This window comes from Crocuta crocuta, unplaced genomic scaffold, assembly GCF_008692635.1.
Source record: "Crocuta crocuta isolate KB4526 unplaced genomic scaffold, BGI_CrCroc_1.0 scaffold30, whole genome shotgun sequence".
Classification (NCBI taxonomy): domain Eukaryota; kingdom Metazoa; phylum Chordata; class Mammalia; order Carnivora; family Hyaenidae; genus Crocuta; species Crocuta crocuta.
The window spans coordinates 5,644,048-5,662,956 of NW_027528345.1; the positions used below are offsets into that span (position 1 = coordinate 5,644,048).

An 18,909-nucleotide genomic window follows, 5' to 3' on the forward strand; every position below is an offset into this window, starting at 1 on the left:
TGGCAAATACATGGTCATGTGACAAAAACTAAAACAACTACATGCTTCTGCCCAGGGATCTTGAACAGAGAATGGGTGATGGGAAAGCAAAGAGATGATTAACATTCCTTTTCAGTACTATGTATCTTCACACAGCATCCTGCAGTGGCCCCAGCAGTAGGGGTGACATGTTTTGATCCCCTCATCCTGAGAAAAGTGTTACACTGTCAAAGATTTCAGAGATGCCTTGGTCTCTGAACATTTTCCAGACTGCTCTTTAAGCTTTTATATGTATTCTTTGAGCCTCTCACACATTTCTAGGAAATCCCTTGAAGCTTAAGACAGCCAAATTTTTCCTATTACTTGCAACTAAAAGCCGAGACTACATATAAACAAGTCATATTATCCCCCTGTTTGCTGACAGGAAATTGAGATTCAGAAAGGCTGAGCATTGTCTGTGATCACAAGGGCAGGTGGTAGGCAGCTGCACAGGGCTCTCGACACCATGCATCAGTTGTTTACCAATGGAATCATCAGATTCTGCATCAAAATGTGGAAAGCTTTACCATCAAGGGAGGGGTAATACCACAAACTGTAATGTGTGCAAAGAGAAGCCAAACAAAATTAAAAGCATCGTTAATATCAGCCAAACTAAGAGCTACATACAGCCCCAGGCCCAAATCCTCCAGCAGAAGACTTGCAAAGAGTAATACTGATTAACTCACAGTGAAATCCACAAACCAAATATACATGTCGTATTCCCTTGCTGATTATATTCTATGTCATATCCTGTCACCTCCTTACTAGACACAGACTGCTACCCCCTTCTGAGAGATACGTCATCTAGCAAAGAATAGACAAGCCATTAGAAAACAAAACAACATCCAGGGGCACCTAGGTGGCTCAGTTTGTTGAGCACGTGACCCTTGATTTTGGCTCAGATCATGATCTCACACTTTGTAGGATTGAGCCTTATGTCAAGCTCTGTGCCTACAGCACGGAGCCTGCACAGGATTCTCTCTTCCTCTCTCTCAGACCCTCTTCTGTGTGCACACATGCACTCTCTTTCTCAAAATAAACAAATAAACTTTAAAAAAAAGAAAGTAAATAACATCCAGTATTCAGCATTCAACAGTTTTACTTTCACATACCTTTTCTAGTTTGTCAACAAATTATCTGTTTTTGGTTTAAACAATTTGTTATGCTATAAACTTTGCAATAAATAAAATTTTAGGAGTTTTTAAAAATTGGCCAAGTATTTGACACTACACCATAATGGCAAAAAATTTCTCCTTGTGGCATTACTATTTAAATTTACTGTAATTTAATTTCACAAGGAAAACCAGTACAGATGAGTTCCAAATTTACTGAAGTATCTGATGGTTCTTCTAGGGTTTATATCAATATTATTTATGGATTTAGTAGGATCATAACTCATAAAGAAGCTAAACCTTTGACATTATTTCTATATTAAAATATCCATGGCTTACGATGACCATATTTATGTTCACATGTTCACTTTAATACTATAAATCATAGGTTGCAAACTAAAAATACTCTAATTCATGAGTCAGACAGAAAAGTAAATGGATGAGGCAGGCTGGCTGTTAAGTATTCTAGTGTTCAAATATTAGTTTTCTTCCTAGAACTGCTGAGTCTCAGTGACTAGGAGACAAGGAGTGTGGTGAATTGGATAGACCTTCTAAAAGGGCTGCTACTATGCAGCTGCAGTGATACAGATCCAGAATTAATGGAGAACAATCTGGAGATCTGGCTGGAAATCTAGGTTTTCATAATGAAATCTTCTGACTGTTTAAATGTTGAACCATTAAAAAGTCCCAAAAGCCAAATACATTGTTCCTGAAAGCTAATGGTGACCCACAGGTCACTAATTTGTGACTCAGATATAGTTTTACTGGCATGGAACCTTCCCGAATTTAAAGGTCATTCTCAGCAACCCTACATTCCATCCAGAGGGTCTATGGCAGCAGCGATCTTTTGACAACCATCTAAGTCTACAAACGAATTTTTAAAATGGTGCTTTTGAAATGATTGTCTGCCAACTTCCTTCATATCATTAAGTTCAGAATCATTTAAAAAGGAGGCAGATGAGAAATGTACTATATCATCATTTGATTTACTATGTTTGGGGTAAATGTATAGTCTATATCTGCATAATTTTGTGTGTTCATGTGTGTATGTTTGTTAGACACAGACTAACAAAATATTTTTAAAATAATGAGCATCCTTTACCTTTTTTTTAAAGTTTACTGATTTATTTTGAGAGAGAAAGAGGGCAAGAAGCAGAGGGACAGAGAGAGATGGAGAGAGAGAATTCCAAGCAGGCTCCATGCTGTCAGTGCAGAGCCTGACCTGGGTCTCAGTCCCACAAACTGTGAGATCACGACCTGAGCCAAAATCAAGAGTTGGACACTTAACTGACTGAGCCACCCAGGTGACCCTGAGCATTCTTTACTTTTACGCCAAAACCAAATATGAAAAAAGTGACCCAATCATTAAAGTGAGGAATTTGGGCATAAATAGGAACTAGGGTCCCCCCCTTAACAGACTCTCATTTCACCTCCCCACAAACACCAGACTTACCCCAGAATTATTAGAATTGAATTATTGCTCCTCAACAACTGGGAAAGAGATGAGACCTAGGAATAATTTTAAAATATAGTTTGGGACCATTCAGCAGAGTAGGCTGATAATAATAATAATAGTGCATTAGTTTTCTTTGGTTGCCGAAACAAATTACTCTAAACTCAATGGCTTGAAACAACATAAATTCATTACTTTATACTTCTATAGGTCAGAGGTCTGCCATACGTCTATCAGGCTAAAATCAAGATGTCCACAAGGCTGCATGCCTTTCTGGAGGCTCTGTTTTCCTGCCTTTTCCAGCTTATAAAGCCTGTTCCTCTAGAAGCTATCCCCATCCATGATCCCCTCTCCATCTTCAAAGCCAGTAATGTTGTAACTCTCTGACCATTCTTCCATAGTCGCATCTTCCTCTGGCAACAGTTAGGAGAGTTCTTTTGTAAGGACTCACGTGATTAGATTGAGCCCACTGTAGAATACAGGGCAGTCTCCTCATTCCAAGGTCTTTAATTAGGTCTTCAAAGCCCCTTTTGCCATGTTAGGTACCATATTCACAGGTTTTGGGGATTAGGATGAGGATATCTTCAGAGGCCATCATTCTGCTCCCCACAAATAAGGACATAACCACCACTTATACCTGCTTACTCCCTTCCAGCTCTCATGTTGATTACTTTGCATACTTTATCTCATTTAATCTACAAAACAACAGATAAAGTATGTAATATCATCCCACTTTAAGGACGAAGAAACTGAGGCTAAGAGGTTAGACAAGTTACTCAGGATAACAGCTGGTAGACAGCAGAACAAGGACTCAAATCTACGAAGCCTGAATGAGCCAGCATCTCGAAGCTCAAATATGACAAAATGTTCATGGACAGGAGGCGGCTAAGGAGGATGATTTGATTTGGATCAACTGAATGCAGAGGCCCTGTGGACCTCTTAGCCACTTTCCATCTTGTCTTTGCTGTTGCTGCATTTCATAACATCTAATGGGCATGTGTATACAAATCTATTGTAAAAACTGCCTCAGGTAGTAACTTAATGGTTATGATTTTGTTTTAGAAAAATTCTAAAATCAGTTATTAGACAACACTTAAAATTTACTTTTATGGAGTTCCAGAAACACCAACAAAGCATTCTGCCTTGTTTGAAATAAAACACCATATCACCTTGATTCTAAGTCTGCACTGATTGTCAGATTGACTTAATAACAAGTTTGGGGCAAACAAGGAAAAGTAACATAAAAGAGAAAAGAAAGCACTGACTCTTCAACATCTCGTGCACAGACTGAGTGAAATGTTTCAGAAACTGTAAAATGTGTCTTAGAATTTTTTACAGGACTTTTTGGCTTTATGTCTTACAATTCCATTCACACTAAACTTGCTATTACGCAACAGCCTATACTTTTGTACCTACTCATCCTTTGTCCTGAAATGTTGTCTCTCACTTCTTCCTTTCCCGAAATGTCTGTTCATCCTTTAAAAACCTCAATTTAAATGTCATATGGTGATGCCCATATCCAGGCTTCAGCCAGATTATTCACTACCTCTTCTGGACTCCCTATAGCTCTCTGCACATTTCTTTGTTACAGAGTGTACCACAATGTACTGTAATGATTCATTTATACTCTCTCCAACTGTTAGATTGGATAATAACCTAACCACACACCCATATCAAAGCTTAGGTGTAAAGAAAACTGAATGTGTGACATCTCATGAGTTTTTTACCATCTCTTACACACAAGTCCTTACACAACACATTTTTACTCCTCTCTCTTTACCCTTTTTCTCAACCTGGTGCTCTTATCAGTATTTAGCCAAAGTGGCTCAGTCAACTATAATATTTAATGTCTGTAGCAGGTAGCCTTTAGGATGGCCTCCAGCAATCTCTGCCTCCTGATATTCATGCCTTTGTGTCATCCCTTCCCTTTAGTAGGGGCTGCATCTAGTTATTTGCTTCTAACCAATTTGTAACAGCAAAGGTACTAGGATGTCGCTTACTGGCTGTGATGAAGCACACTGTCATGCTGGAAAGGCCTATGTTGTAAGGAGCTGAGGGCGACCTACAGTCAACATTCACTAAGGAATTGATTGTTTCAACAATCACACAGGTGATCTTGGAAACAATCCTTCCCCAGCTCCGGTAGACACCTGGATGGCAGCCTTAGAGGCCCTGAAGTGGAAGACCATGATAGCAGAGGAGCTATTCCATGCCCAGATTCCTGACCCACAGACATTGTGAGACAATAAATGTGTATTATTTTCAGCTGCCAAATTTGGGGGGTTATTTGTTATGCAGCAGTAGAAAACAAGTGCAATGTTTTTCCTTTAGAGAAAAAGGAATCTTGGTATATGGTATCAGAAGTTTTAGGAAGAAAGTACCAATACTAAAACACGTGGTCACAGACCATACAAATATTATCAAACCAGTCAGTGTGGCGTTGTCTCACTCCAGCAAAAGCACACAGAGAGACAAGGTTTTGGCTTTGAGAGAAGAAACTCATCCCTGCTGGCCCAGGGACCAAAGGAGAGCTTCAAGACAGGGCAATGGCATCAGGAGATTACACAACCATTACAACCTTCTATCAGCAGCAGAACCAGATGAACTCTCTTTCATGGAGCACTCAAACAGTGAGGAGGCAGAAGGAAAGTCGAATTTTCATACCAGCTAACATGTCAAAGCCAACAATCAAAGAAGGAAATGAAAGGCATCTGTTGAACTTCAACTCCGATAATACTGTCCCCTACAGGCACCTGTTGCTAAGACACTGCTATTATTACACTCATCGCATATATAATCTTTTTATTCCCCTACGTGGGTTTTTGACTCTGTGCTTTTCATACAAAAATCTCAAAATAAAACTCAAACAATACATCTATTTGGGACAGAGGTGAATTAGGGTTTACTGACTAACTGAGGGAAAGCAGGTGAGGCTGGCTAATGAGGCAGCTCCCATCATCTCAGCGCTTCAGTGAGCTAGCACAGAGGCAAGCTCGTATAGACGCATTATCACTGAATGCTCTGATGATCAAACCATGGCCAGGCTGGAGGTCATACATGGACACGATGGCTGCCCTGAGACGCCGCATAAAGACTCTGACAAGCCTGGAAACTGCTACATTGGAGCTGGTCTGCTACCCCCACTCACTGACAGATTCAGATAGCACAGACTCCTTTCCAAGCTTTTCATCTCTAAAAAAGCAATTCAGCTCCCTGAGCCTCTGAGCCTGTTCCATTTTGAGCTGACTGCTAATTGTATGCATGCACATATGTGTTTCAGAAAAGAGATAAGCACATTGCGTTGGCCTCCTCACTAAACTGCACAGACATGATTCACTTCTGTTCTCTGCAAGTTTTCTAAACGTGGCCTGAAGTTTTCCAAACCTTAACCCTTCCTGGTAACCACACTACACATGCTTTTAGAGACGTTTTCGTGATTGCGTTTGTTTACATTGTTTTTCACGATTAATTCTTTGAGTTCTGGGGCTTGGCATTTTAATTTGCTTTTGTGATCATGTTTATGTTTTCAAATTTCTCAATAATAATGACACGGTGCAATCATATACAGTGAAGCACAGGAAATGCATAAGATATCTTTCAGCACTGGGGGCCATATTTTAAATTTTAAAACCTACAGTTGTCTGATTCCTCATATTTTATGAAATATACAATTTTATCATATTCTGCAATGGTGATTCCAGAAGAGAAATTTTAGACTGGTTGTTCATAAAAATGCAGAAGTCCTTCCCAACAGTCATGGCAGCTAGTGGCCAGATGGTAGGATTGTCGGGTTGCTGATTGTGATTCTTTAGAAAAGAAATCTACATAGAAGCAGCCGAGCTCATAAAATCTGCTGTGGTTGAGACTGAGCGGACTCACTAATTATTTAGGGGTCGTATTCCCTACTCTGGGCAGATCAGTATCCTCCTAGGGCCCTGGATGCACCCATGCAGCCTCAGAACACCCCAATCTAATGCTCCTTCACAGGAGCAATGGAAAGTCCCTATCCTGGGAAGAACAACAGATCCACCTGCCAAAGGAGTTTTCTAACTTCCAGAGAATATGCCATTCAGTTACATCCAGGCTTCTTTCGTTTCGTAAGTCCCTATTCACTGTTACACAATAAGTAGAGTTGTTCAAATAGGAACACTGAGTGCACTGCTCCAGCAAAACTATGTATTTTATGAAAAAAAAAACAAAAAAAAACCTCAGTTGAAAAGTAACCAGAGAAAAGTGCCCAGTTGAAAAGGTCCCAGGGAAATGAGACATTTCCTCAAGAGGATGGCTTGTCTAGTCATAATTGTGACAACAATGGTAGCTAACATTTACTAGAGGTTTCTTGTGTGCTAAGCATTTTACAGAAGGGCTAAGGCGTTTTATAATGAAAATAATTTTGTTTGTTTAGAATTTTGTGTGAATGCCGATATGCATTTTTTCACTTCTTGTTCTTTATCATTGTTCTCTCTGATTTGTGCTTCTCTGATTCTCCATCCTCTCTGCTGCCATTGTCTACACTATCTTATTCCTTTACTATTTATATGCCAGTAATTATCGTAATACACACACAATGGATCATGTCTTGTTCTGTACTTCTGATTTTGACAAGTCTGTCAAGTGCTATTTTTAAACAGTTGATAATGAAGTTATTGTCCATCCATAAAATAAATTACCAACTTTAGTTTAAGTTCTTTGTGGAGGAATGCAGAATCAAAAAGAATAATGTTATTGATGCCTTTCCAAAATATCGACTCTTTAAAAACTTAAAGCAAATTACCTTTTCTAACATTGCTTGATAGGGAACCTTAAAGAAACACACACAGGCATGCGCACAGGCACATAGCAGCTACGTGAGGAAGGGGCATGCATGGGTTACAAAAGACTTAAAATCTTTGCTCCAGTTGAACAGTAGTAAATCCTTCTGTGTAACCTTCTGTGCATGATAATAGTATCCAAGACTCTTTAAAATGCTAGGATACCAAACAGTAAAAAAGACAAAGAAAACTTAATATCATCATAAAATTCATGACTCTTTCTCCATAATCACCCAACCACACAGGCCTGACAAACAAAATAGTAGTGACCATTAAAAAACAAAAAACAAAATCAGTACTGATCATGTTACGGAAAAAGAACTGCTACAATAAGATCATAAAATGTAAGCACTAGGAGTATTCAGTGCTATAAAGGTTAAGTACTTTCAGAAGTAAAATCCCTTGGGGAACACCAGAGGAAGTTCTTTGTGTAACAATAAAAAGGAAGTGTCTAGTAAAGTCTCTTGTGCTAGGATACCTTCTGGATGTTCTGTGATATGCAACATGGACCAAAGCCAGCATCAGAAGATCCTGGAGCAACAGAAGCAGTCAGGGTCAGCAGAAAGCATGCAGAGGGTGCATCAGGAGAGTGTAATTTGAGGGGCCCTAAGAAATCACCCTGGTCCCCTCTGCTGAGACCTGTAATTTTACCATTGGAGAGTCATTCTCCTAAGGCCATCTAAGAAGAGGTTTCTGATAAGAGAAAGGAGGAGGAAGAATGGGGGTCAGTGGTCCTTACTGAGAAGGCCAACGGCCAATAAAAGCACATGGGACACCACAAAAAGTAAGAGAAGGCATCACTATCCAGAGCCTGAAGGAAACTTGAAGAGGAAAAGGAAAGTTAAGGAAAAAAAAAAAAAACAGGGCAGGGGCGGCTGGGTGGCTCAGTTGGTTAAGTGGCTCCTGATATCAGCTCAGGCCCTGATCTCCCAGTTCATGAGATCAAGTCCTGAGTTGTGCTCTGCACTGACTGCACATAGCCTGTGCCTGCTCGGGATTCTCTCTCTCTCCCTCTCTCTCTGCCCCCCCTCCTCTGCTTGCTCTCTCTCTCAAAATAAACAAACATTTAAAAAAATAAAGATAAAATTTTTTACAGGTGTACATTATACAATTTCGATCGGCTGACCCTAAAGCGGGATTTCTCGCCTTTAGCACTATTACATTTGAGTCATTGAGTTCTTTGTTCCGGGGAGCTGTGTTATAGTGGTTGTCCTAATAGGATGAAGACTGATGGCCCAGATGGAAAATAACCAGAGAAGAGCTCCAAAAGCTCAAAGGATTCTAGGAAAATAAGACATTTCCTCAAGAGGATAGCTGGCCTAAGAATAATATCACAGTATGTTCAGCAGTATCCCTGGCCTCTATTCACCAGATACCAGTAGCCACCCCCTTCCCCACAGTTGTGAAAACTAAAATGTCCCCAGACATTGTTAAATGACCTCTGGAAGGTAGGAGAGCAAAACTGCCCTCATTGGATATCCACCACCCTAAAGCACCAATTTTTCTAAGATGCACAAAACTTCTTCCATACCTTCTACCAGTCTGTCTTTCCCAATTTCCTGTTCCCACTCTAAAGAACTGCATAACACGGGGAAGATTACAAGCTCATCAACACAAAAAAAAAAAAGAATCAGAATTCCATTTTTTAATTGTAATAAGCAGAGCACAGAGACCTAGCAGAAAGATCCGAAATGAATGCCTTCGCAGAATGTTTCTGTCCTTTAACAATTCCACACTTCTTGGATCCCATCTTTGTTTCCAGAGAGATTTTGCTCTTTGCCCATTACACAAGACCAGTTCCAGGAAGGGATGTCCAGGAAAACACAAAAAGACTTGCCCAATCCAACTAATAGTTATATGAGTGAACCAAGAAAGCCATTAGTCCATATCAGTAACCAAGAAACTTTGTTATGCATAATAATTAAGGTATGTTTGCAATCAGAGATACTGAAGAGTGGGCTTCTAACATCTTGGCTCATGTGAACCAAACCTTTTTCCTTCTGTTCTCTCCCCTTTCCTTTGTCTTCTCTCTTCTCTATTCCTCTCTTCCTATATCCTTCCCTCCCTCCCTCCCTGCCCTCCCCTCTTTCTTTCCTTCTTTTTCATTTTCCTTCTTTCCTTGTAGGTATTCCCATTCTTTCCTCTATGAGAATAGGAAAAGATGTGAGAAGGAAAGAGATTATGAAGCATTAATTAGAAAAATAAATATACAGCACCCTTTCTGGAAGGACACTTATATTAAACTGCTACAGCATTTGTGCAACCGAATCATTAGCACAACTGTATAATAAAGTCAGAGGCCCAGAAAACGCTGATTTATATTCCTTCCTCTGACTTCTGGTTCAGGATTATTATTATAAGATGAGTAGGGGGAAAATTCCTCTTGGAATCAAAGCTAATGAACTGAAAAAAATCTATAGGAAAGGCAGTTTAGTTACTTAACATTATAAACTAAATAATATGGGGCTCCTGGGTGGCTCAGTTAGTTAAGCGTCAGACCCTGACTCAGGTCATAATCTCACAGTTCATGGGTTTGAGCCTCACATCGGGCTCTGTGCTGACAGCTCAGAGCCTAGAGCCTGCTTTGGATTCTGTGTCTCCCTCTCTCTCTGCCCCTTCTCTCTTCATGCCGTCTGTCATCTGTCTCTATCTCTCTCAAAAATAAACATTAAAAAATTTTTAATAAAAAATAATGTATTTCTACATAAAATATGAATCTTTCCTGTTATTTATTTTTAGATGGCTGCAAATTTAACAAATGGTGAATAATATGAGAACTAATAAGGTGGTTTATCTTCTGGTCCCCCTTTTGACTCTCACTAACTGTGTGACCATGGGCAAGGCAATTAATCTCTCAGCTTCAGTTTTCTCACATTGGGACTCCATCTCCCAAATTTTAATTAATTTATTTTTTTAATGATTTATGTATTTTTCAGAAAGAGAGAGAGAGAGAGCATGAGTGGGGGAGGGGCAAAGAGAGAGGGGGACAGAGGATCTGAAGTCCTCTGACTGCTGACAGCAGTGAGCCCAATGTGGGGCTCAAACTCTCAAACTGTGAGTTTATGACCCAAGCCGAAGTTGGACACTCAACTGACTGGGCCACCCAGGTGCCCCCCTCTCCTAAATTTTGTGATCATGGGGAAAATATAATTCAAATTTTCTGAAACTGAAAGAAAAAAATAAAGTATGCAATTCTACCAGCTATGTAAGGTAATGACCCTGTAGCATACATAATTTCTATGTGAGAGCAACAGGGTTATAAAAGCAAAAAAGGCTTCTTTCATTGATCAAAGCTCCTGGCTATAAAGTAACCATGTACCGCACTTAGATTCTTCTTTAAATTAGAATGAATAATTTTCAGATGGGCAAGAAACTTTGAGAGTCTGCTGAGCTTAGTGCTGAGAATGTCCGTTATGTTATTGCAGGGGGTGGGGGTGGGGCTGTTCAACAGGGAGGAGAGGCAAGCATACCGAAGCAAAAGAAATTCAGAACTCCAGGAGCTCAGCCACAAACTTCAGGCTTTGCAATATTGTCTTGACATTTATTCTGGAAGACCTACTAATGCAGGCATATGGATGTCTGTATCTAAATTCATGGAAAATAAATCCCAGTCTTCATCAGAAATATAAAGTTGCACTCTGGTCTTATGGGAGCTCTTGAAAAGGTACAGCCTAGATACCTTCAGTTACAAGGCAAATCCCCATCAGAGGAGTCATTTCTTTGAGACTTTTGTATAGATGCTCCAGTTAAAGTGTGGAGGGAGAGAGTCAAAGAGGGAGAAATTAGACATTCATTTCCTTTACAGGAATCCTGAATGTGTGCTGACCCTGAATGGTCTAAAATAAAAAATTTTGCCAACGATCACCTCAATTTGGACTATAAAAAAAAAATTCATATTCCCTAGGAATTCCAACTTTTACACACGGATGTAAATTCTCAAATTTGTAGCCCTGACCATAATAAATAGAAAATCTAAGGGCAAGAAATCTTTCTTTAAGTGGAAGCATAAACATACGGGTGCTAGCTGGAAATGCTAAGGCATCATTAAGGAAATGCAGTCCATCACCTGCCAGATCTTGAAATTCTTGGCTCTGGTTCTTTAGGCATAAACATCATGGCCTGAACAGCTTTTCTTAAAATGATCTTGACCTTCATTGGCATTCCTACAATGGGATACTTTATTTATATCATTAGATGTTTTGGAATCTTAATGGAAAATTCTCCCTACGTAGTCAAAAACAAATAGTAATTTGCGGGATTTTATTTGGAAGGAAAATACACTAGGAGAGGTAAGGCCAAAACAGAAGATTCTCTGGAAGGCATGAGAGCTCAACCATTCCTTGGATTTACAGCCAACAGATCTGCTTGGAATGGAAATGAAGCTCTTGAAAATACTCTGCCTTGAAGAAACACTCCTCATTCAACAGGAGGCCAAATTATGTGTCATGTATTCTTACTTGCAGTCTTGAACACTTTTTAAGAATGTAAGAAAAACAAAAAGAATCACTAGGAAGTATAAAAATGTACAAAGTTTTAAGTCTCTCATGACAGGGAATCAGCAGACTCCTTGAAAACTTCTCGCTCTCATTTTTTTTAAATGAGCACATTTTGAAATACTCTGTGATACAGTAGTTTTACTAAGATTTTGGTTGTTGTTGTAGTTAACAATTACATTGGAACTCAGACTTACTGATATTACCAATCATTCAGCAAACTGTGTATTTTATTCTCCATATATTTACTGAGATTTGTTATTTATGTTTTTTATGTTGAAAAGATCTCCACAGGGGTGCCTGGGTGGCTTAGTCGGTTAAGCGTCCGACTTTCGCTTAGGTCATGATCTCGCGGATCGTGGGTTCGAGCCCCGCATTGGGCTCTGTGCTGACTGCCAGCTCAGAGCCTGGAGCCTGTTTCAGTCTGTGACTCCCTCTCTCTCTGACCCTCCCCTGCTCACGCTGTCTCTCTCTCTCTCTCTCTCTCCTAGAAATAAATAAAACATCAAAAAAATTTTTTTTTAAAAATAAAAAAAATTTAAAAAAAGAAAAGATCTCCACAGTCCTCATTCAAGAAACTCTGCCACTTGGTATGATTAAATTCTGTCTAATGAAGAAGTACAGAATTAGTCCCATAATGTGGAAATATTTAGAATAAACTGAAAAAAAAGCAAGACTTTACAATCAATCATTATTTCAACTCTACATGCAATATATATTCTACCTTCAAAATATCTTTGGTTATTCTCCATAGATTGGGAGGTCACTTCTCATTATGTTTTACATGCAACATTTTGTTTTTATAAAAATACTGTATTTGAATTTAGAGGAAGGACCTCTATCTTGATAAACAAGATATCAAGTAGTACGCACTGTGTTCACTATAATGAAAACTTAGAAGAGTGTTCACTAACACAGAGGCATAAGATGACACTTTTATTATAGATTCATAGTTACTAGCGTGGTATACTCTCTTTCCCTGGAAACCTTGAAGTATTATTTGTACATCCATCTGACAAAAATTATAAAGTTGGAGATAGAGTAGAAAGTGACAGGTACAATAAAAAGTGACAAGAATACTATTTTAAGTACTCTCCAATTTTATGATTGCATAGGTTTTTCTAAAATTTATTTATTTTTAAGATTCTTGTATTAAAAAGAAATCCAAAGAAATGTCTATTTCACACCCACAATTCCTGACACCCCATAGTGTTTAAGCTACTCTTCTAGCACCATTGTCTTTCATATTCTACAGGTAAGACTCATAGAATATGAAGTGAATAGGCTGTCTTGTTCCAGGACCAACTTTAAACATGACTACACTCAAAATATCCATGAACAGGACTCTGGATGGTACTGAAGGGAGTGATAGTTCATAAAACAAACATAAGCAAAACTTCTTTGATGCACTCAGCTGCATTTCCCAGAGGCATGAAGGAGCTCAATTCTCTTTAATATTCCCATTTTCTAGCACTGCAAGAATCTATTTCTGAAAACATCACATTATTTATGTTATCCTTCCTCTATGCAAAAATCTACTGCCATATAAAGGAAATATTATTTAAGGATTGTTTCTCAGATTTGCCATTGGATTCACACAAGTCTTGAGTATAAAACTGTTTAAGTTTAAAATTAGCATAATATTAATTTGGTTCTCTAGTGTTTCTGTACTCTCCTAACAGGGAGTATAAAACTTACCCAGGGCAAGTAGGTATCCCTTTCCTTAAAGCAGGTTCAGAATTAACTACCAAATCAAGGAGACATGCTTTTCCTTGTGACTTGTTTTGTTGTAATGGAGTATTTATGGCATCCTTCTCCAAAAATTAGAGTTAAAAGGAAGCTTTAAAAGTAAATTTAAGGAATAGGAAGATTGTATTTCATAAACAGTTATTGTTTACCTGTACATGAATAATCATCAATTCTGATGTATCCAGTTTTGCAGATGCACATGAAAGAACCCGGGGTGTTAACACACATTGTGTTCTCACGGCAGTAATGGCGCCCTTCAGCACACTCATCAATGTCTGTGAAGAAGAAGTAGGGCAAAGAGGTCAACAGTGGCCAATGTTCTAGAGCTTCTCTACAATTTTCTTTGGAGAGGGCAATAGTTTCCAAATGAAAAGCATTTTTTAAAAACATTCAAAACATCTCCTTTAATAGGAATGCTTGATGGTCAAATGACAGAAATCGTCAACATTTTTTTTCCAATAGGTCTTGCTGGAATTTCAAAGATGTCTATATATTTCAACTTGCAACATTCTAAATATAGCTAGAAAATTTTAGTGCAACCTTCTACTTCTGATAAAATGAATCAGGAAATACAAGTTTGCTACCTTGGAGTCTTGGAATCTTCAAACACTGAGCCTACCATATATTATTTTTTGATTTACTGACTACTCTGTATATTTGCGGAGGCCCTAAGAGGTAAATAAAATATTTACATAAACCAGAACTTAGATAACTTCATGTAAAGACATGAAACCAGTAACATATATTTTATTAGAGATAGAAGTAGAGATATAGCTATCCCAGTAAGTGTCTGAACAGAGGTGAAATTACAATGCAGAGACCTGATATAAATGAGAAACTGGAAAGTAGTAATAAGATATCATCTTGAAGAACTTCCACAGAAATTCACACACCAAGTTTTGAGTATAAAGACATGGTAAGCCATAACAGACACTGGGAAGAATGTGAATTTGTACAATAAGACTCTCCCCATTTTATAGCACCTCTCTGCATGGAACATAAACTATTTTACAAATATTTTATCATTAGGAAATACTCTTTATGAAGGGCCTTAATGCATTGGTCCACACATGATATTTCTCCTCCAGAAGTCTGCTCTCTCATCCTTGTGGTGAGTCCTCAAAGTAGCAATGCTCTCATTTGTACTCTTGAGAGAAATGGGTCAATTACAGGAGATAGTCAGGTGACTTACTACTCCAGAAGTCATGCTATTCATATAACCCAGTCCTGAGAGTATCAAAAGAAGTAACTGATGAAATCTCAGAAAGTTGTATTTTAGAGGTAACGGGATCATGGCAATCATCTAAGCCAACTACTTATTCTACAGATGGGAAAACAGAGGTCTAGAAAGACTCAATTTTCTACTCAACTACTACATGAAAATTAACACAATCCATTACAAACCTCTTAGCATAAAAAGTTCTTTCAGTTCTGGCCCTTACTTTTTCAGCTTTATAGATTATGACCCGTTCCTTTCTTCCCTCTCAGTGTTCTGGCCACACTGAACTTCTGATCATTCCTCAAATGGACCATACTCTCTCATATCTACCTACCTCTGTACATGCTGTTCTCTCTATTCCTTCTTTCCCTATTAGCACCCTTAGTGGATCTTGCCCACCAGGGGATTATCCTTCAAGAATCTGTTTAAATGACGCTCTGTGAAAACTTCCCTCATAAGTAAAACGCTCCCTATGCAGTGCTCTCTTGGAAATTTGTGTTTCCATTGGAGATTCATCCATTGTGCCTTTATTAAGTTTTACAAACCTTTTCTCTCTAGTAAGCCTTATATACTCCTCCAGGGTACAACTCATCTAGTTGTGTCTCTTAACTCTAGCACACATTGTATTCATCTGCGATGCTTTCTTAAAAACATTGGTTCTGGGGCCAACTCCCAAACCCCCACTCCAAATCTGATTTAACTATCTGTGGTGGAACACGGGCAATGATTTCTTTTTTAAATCTTCTCCGGGATAAGTCTAATGCAGGGATCAGCAAAAATTTTCAGTAAAGACCTATAGAGTAAACATTTTAGGCTTAGGGACTTACAGGATCTCTGTTGTAAATTTAAATCTATTGTTCCAGCATGAAAGCAACCACAGGCAAATGTAAATAAGTGAGCCTGGCAATATTTCAATAAATGTTATTTACAAAAACAGAAGTTCCATCAGATTTGGCCTGCAGGCCACAGTTTGATGACCCCGATCTAATGCATAAGCAGGGTTAAGAATCACTAAGTATGTAATTCATTTTTGTATTCACAATACCTTATAGGGTGTTTAGGATATTACAGGGTCAATAAGTGCTGCAGAATGAATAAATGCTTCAAGGCTAGCTTAAGGAAGATCTAAGAACAGATCTCATGGGCATCTGGGTGGCTCAGTCACCTAGGACACCAACTCTTGATTTTGGCTCAGGTCCTGATCTCATGGTTTGTGGGACAGAACCCCAAGTTAAGCTTTGTGCTGACATCATGGAACCTGCTTGGGATTCTCTCTCTCCCTCTCTCTCTCTCTCTCTCCTAAAATAAATAAATAAACATTTTTTTAAAAAGAATAGATCTCAGATTATCTGACTCCTAGTACAATACTCTTCTCATGATATCATGCTACTTCTAAATGTTTGCACTAGTCTGCAAGGCAAGTATCACATTCAATTACAGCCTAAAAATCAAACTAGAGGCACCCTGGGGGAATATATGAAAACTCATTTGCTTCCAGGGTCTTAAGATAATAATAGGGATCACATGGGATTACTAATGTGCTCAGTGGGATCAATGGTCTTTAACCCCACTCCTCTGAGAGTGCTGCACAGAAGTGGAAGTGACGGAAAGCCACTGCAGGAGTCCCCTGGGCTTAAGCTTGTGACTGGGAGGGATGGCCATGAAGAAGTTCATGTGCACACAGGTGTAAAGAATTTATCTTTGGGGAGGAAAGAGCCAAGAATAATGAACACAACACAGTGAAGACATCTTGGTTATCAGAGGGGAGAATTATTGAGGACACTGTGGCATTTCCTCAAAACAAGACTAGTTCCTAGTGAGAGACCTTATTTCCTGGAAGAGTCAAGGATGTAGCTTCAGGGCCTAGAATAGGGCTGAGTCCCAGCTGGAGCAAGTATTAATTACTGAAGACACTGCCCTTTTTTTCTCCAAACTGTACACCTGAGGGGGAAGCCCACCTCAGCAGGAGCAGCCACCAAGAGTGGCAAATCAAACTCATAAGTACACAAAGCACCCCAGATCCCTCCCAAGAGTATGTAAGGAATAAAAATGTCAAGAGTATTAAAGTCCTAAGGGAGGAGACACAGAAAAGAGACACGGTGATTTCTGTTAATGGGTCCTATTTATAGCCAAAACTATTGGATAATTTGGTTTAAAGATAAATAGGGATATTTTGCCTAAATATTGTCTCTACAAATTGTTTGTTGGTGGGTCTACAAATACAGACTGTTGGGAGACATTCGTTGGTCCCATTTTCTTTTGTAGATGTTTCCTGTGAAGCTATCATGTGATCAGAGAAAATACAATGTGGGGTCATAAAACAAATGGAGGAACCTATTTAGCATGAAGCCTTTTAGGAACTTGAATGGTTTGGATCACAAAGAAATGCTGAATTCATGACCCAGAGATACGAAGTGTCAGGAGCAGTATTGTGAAGGGGGAAAAAAAAGTACAATACCAAAAAATATAATTGCAACAGTGTATACCCAACTGTCAGTTGCCTTTTTGAATTTCTTATGCCCTAGCTCCAGAAAAGGAACTCCCCAAACAGCCACATTTAAAACCACAAAGCTACATAAATGTCATTTCTACTTATATGTTCAAATACTCACAGGCCCAAAAACAGCACGACTAAAAAGTGATCTGGTGGAAAATCATGTTCAAACTTGGTCCCGGGTATGTTTTCATTTGAAATCCCAACTCAAAAACTTAATGTCAAATTCTCACAAATTCAGGTCAATTCTCTACACATTTAATTCAATGTTTTCTATACTCAAGTCACTTGACTGGATTTTCGGTCATAGTGATGACCTTGAAGAGTAGAACTACAATCACAGGTGGATAGTACCGGGGATGGAGTTTACTGCAATATAACTTTCTACTAAGCAGAGAACTGCACAAAGTTGGAAAGTGCTACCACACAAGGTAGCTCCTGCCAAGAAGAAGTACTGCAGCATGGGCTGGACATGTACAGGCCCACGCAAAGGGCACACTGCTGGACCCTGTGGCTTTAAAAAAAAATTTTTTTAATGTTTTTATTTATTTTTGAGAGACAGAGCATGAGTGGGGGAGGAACAGAGAGAGAGAGAGAGAGAGAGGGAGGGAGGGAGAGAGAATCTGAAGCAGGCTTCAGGCTCTGAGCTGTCAGCACAGAGCCTGATTCAGGGCTTTAAGTCATAAACTGTGAGATCATGACGTGAGCAGAAGTCAGACGCTTAACTGACTGAGCCACTCAGGGACCCCTGGACCATGTGGTTTTTAACAGTGCTTCCAAAACTTAGCACAAAGGGAGTTAAGCATAGGTCCTGCCTCTAGAGGACTTATAACCCTTCTATGTACTATCACCACCAACATCATCATCATCCAGGTGGGTGCCTTCTATGTTTGAAGCCTGTACTTTAGAGAGCAATATCTCTAAGAGAGGTTCATGGTTCCTCGAAACAGAGAATACTGTACGGTCAAATAAATCTCAGTACCATTATATCACTATTCTTCCTCCATCTCCCTCCTTAAAATTTACCATATACATGAGGAAATTACAGGTTCTGAATATCTAGTCATGTTTTTAAGATTTTCAATCATTAGGGGCACCTGGGTGGCTCAGTCGGTAAAGTGTCCGACTTTGGCTCAGGTCATGATCTCATGGTTGGTGGGTTCGAGCCCTGCATTGGGCTCTGTACTGACAGCAAGCTCAGAGCCTGGAGCCTGCTTCTGATTCTGTGTCTCCCTCTCTCTGACCCTCACCTGCTCACACTGTCTCAAAAAATAAATAAAACATTAAAAAATTAAAAAATATATTTTCATTCATTAATTCAACAAGTATATAATGGAATTGTACCATGTCTAAATAGCAACCAACTTTTTTAACACAGTGTTTTTGTTTTGAGCACTTAATGCAGAACACATTTGAGAATTTACATTTGGTCATATAAATAATTTTATAACTCTTCCCTCCCCTGACTTGAGGAGCTGATAATGAAAATAAGATGCCTGGATACCTCATGAATAACAGCATGAGATCCTATATGCCAAGTGCCAGAAAAGAGAAAAGAGA

The 18,909-nt window shown here is 39.0% G+C and overlaps 1 protein-coding gene across 2 annotated transcripts in view; it reads right to left on the reverse strand.

Annotated features, from left to right (window-relative positions):
* Positions 1–18,909, reverse strand: part of NELL2 (neural EGFL like 2) — a 324,036-nt gene that overhangs the window by 128,733 nt on the left and 176,394 nt on the right. For both annotated transcript variants that reach the window (XM_077753241.1, XM_077753240.1), the window contains exon 13: positions 13,786–13,911. In XM_077753241.1, coding sequence (XP_077609367.1) covers positions 13,786–13,911 — 126 coding nt within the window. The remainder of the gene's footprint in view (positions 1–13,785; positions 13,912–18,909) is intronic.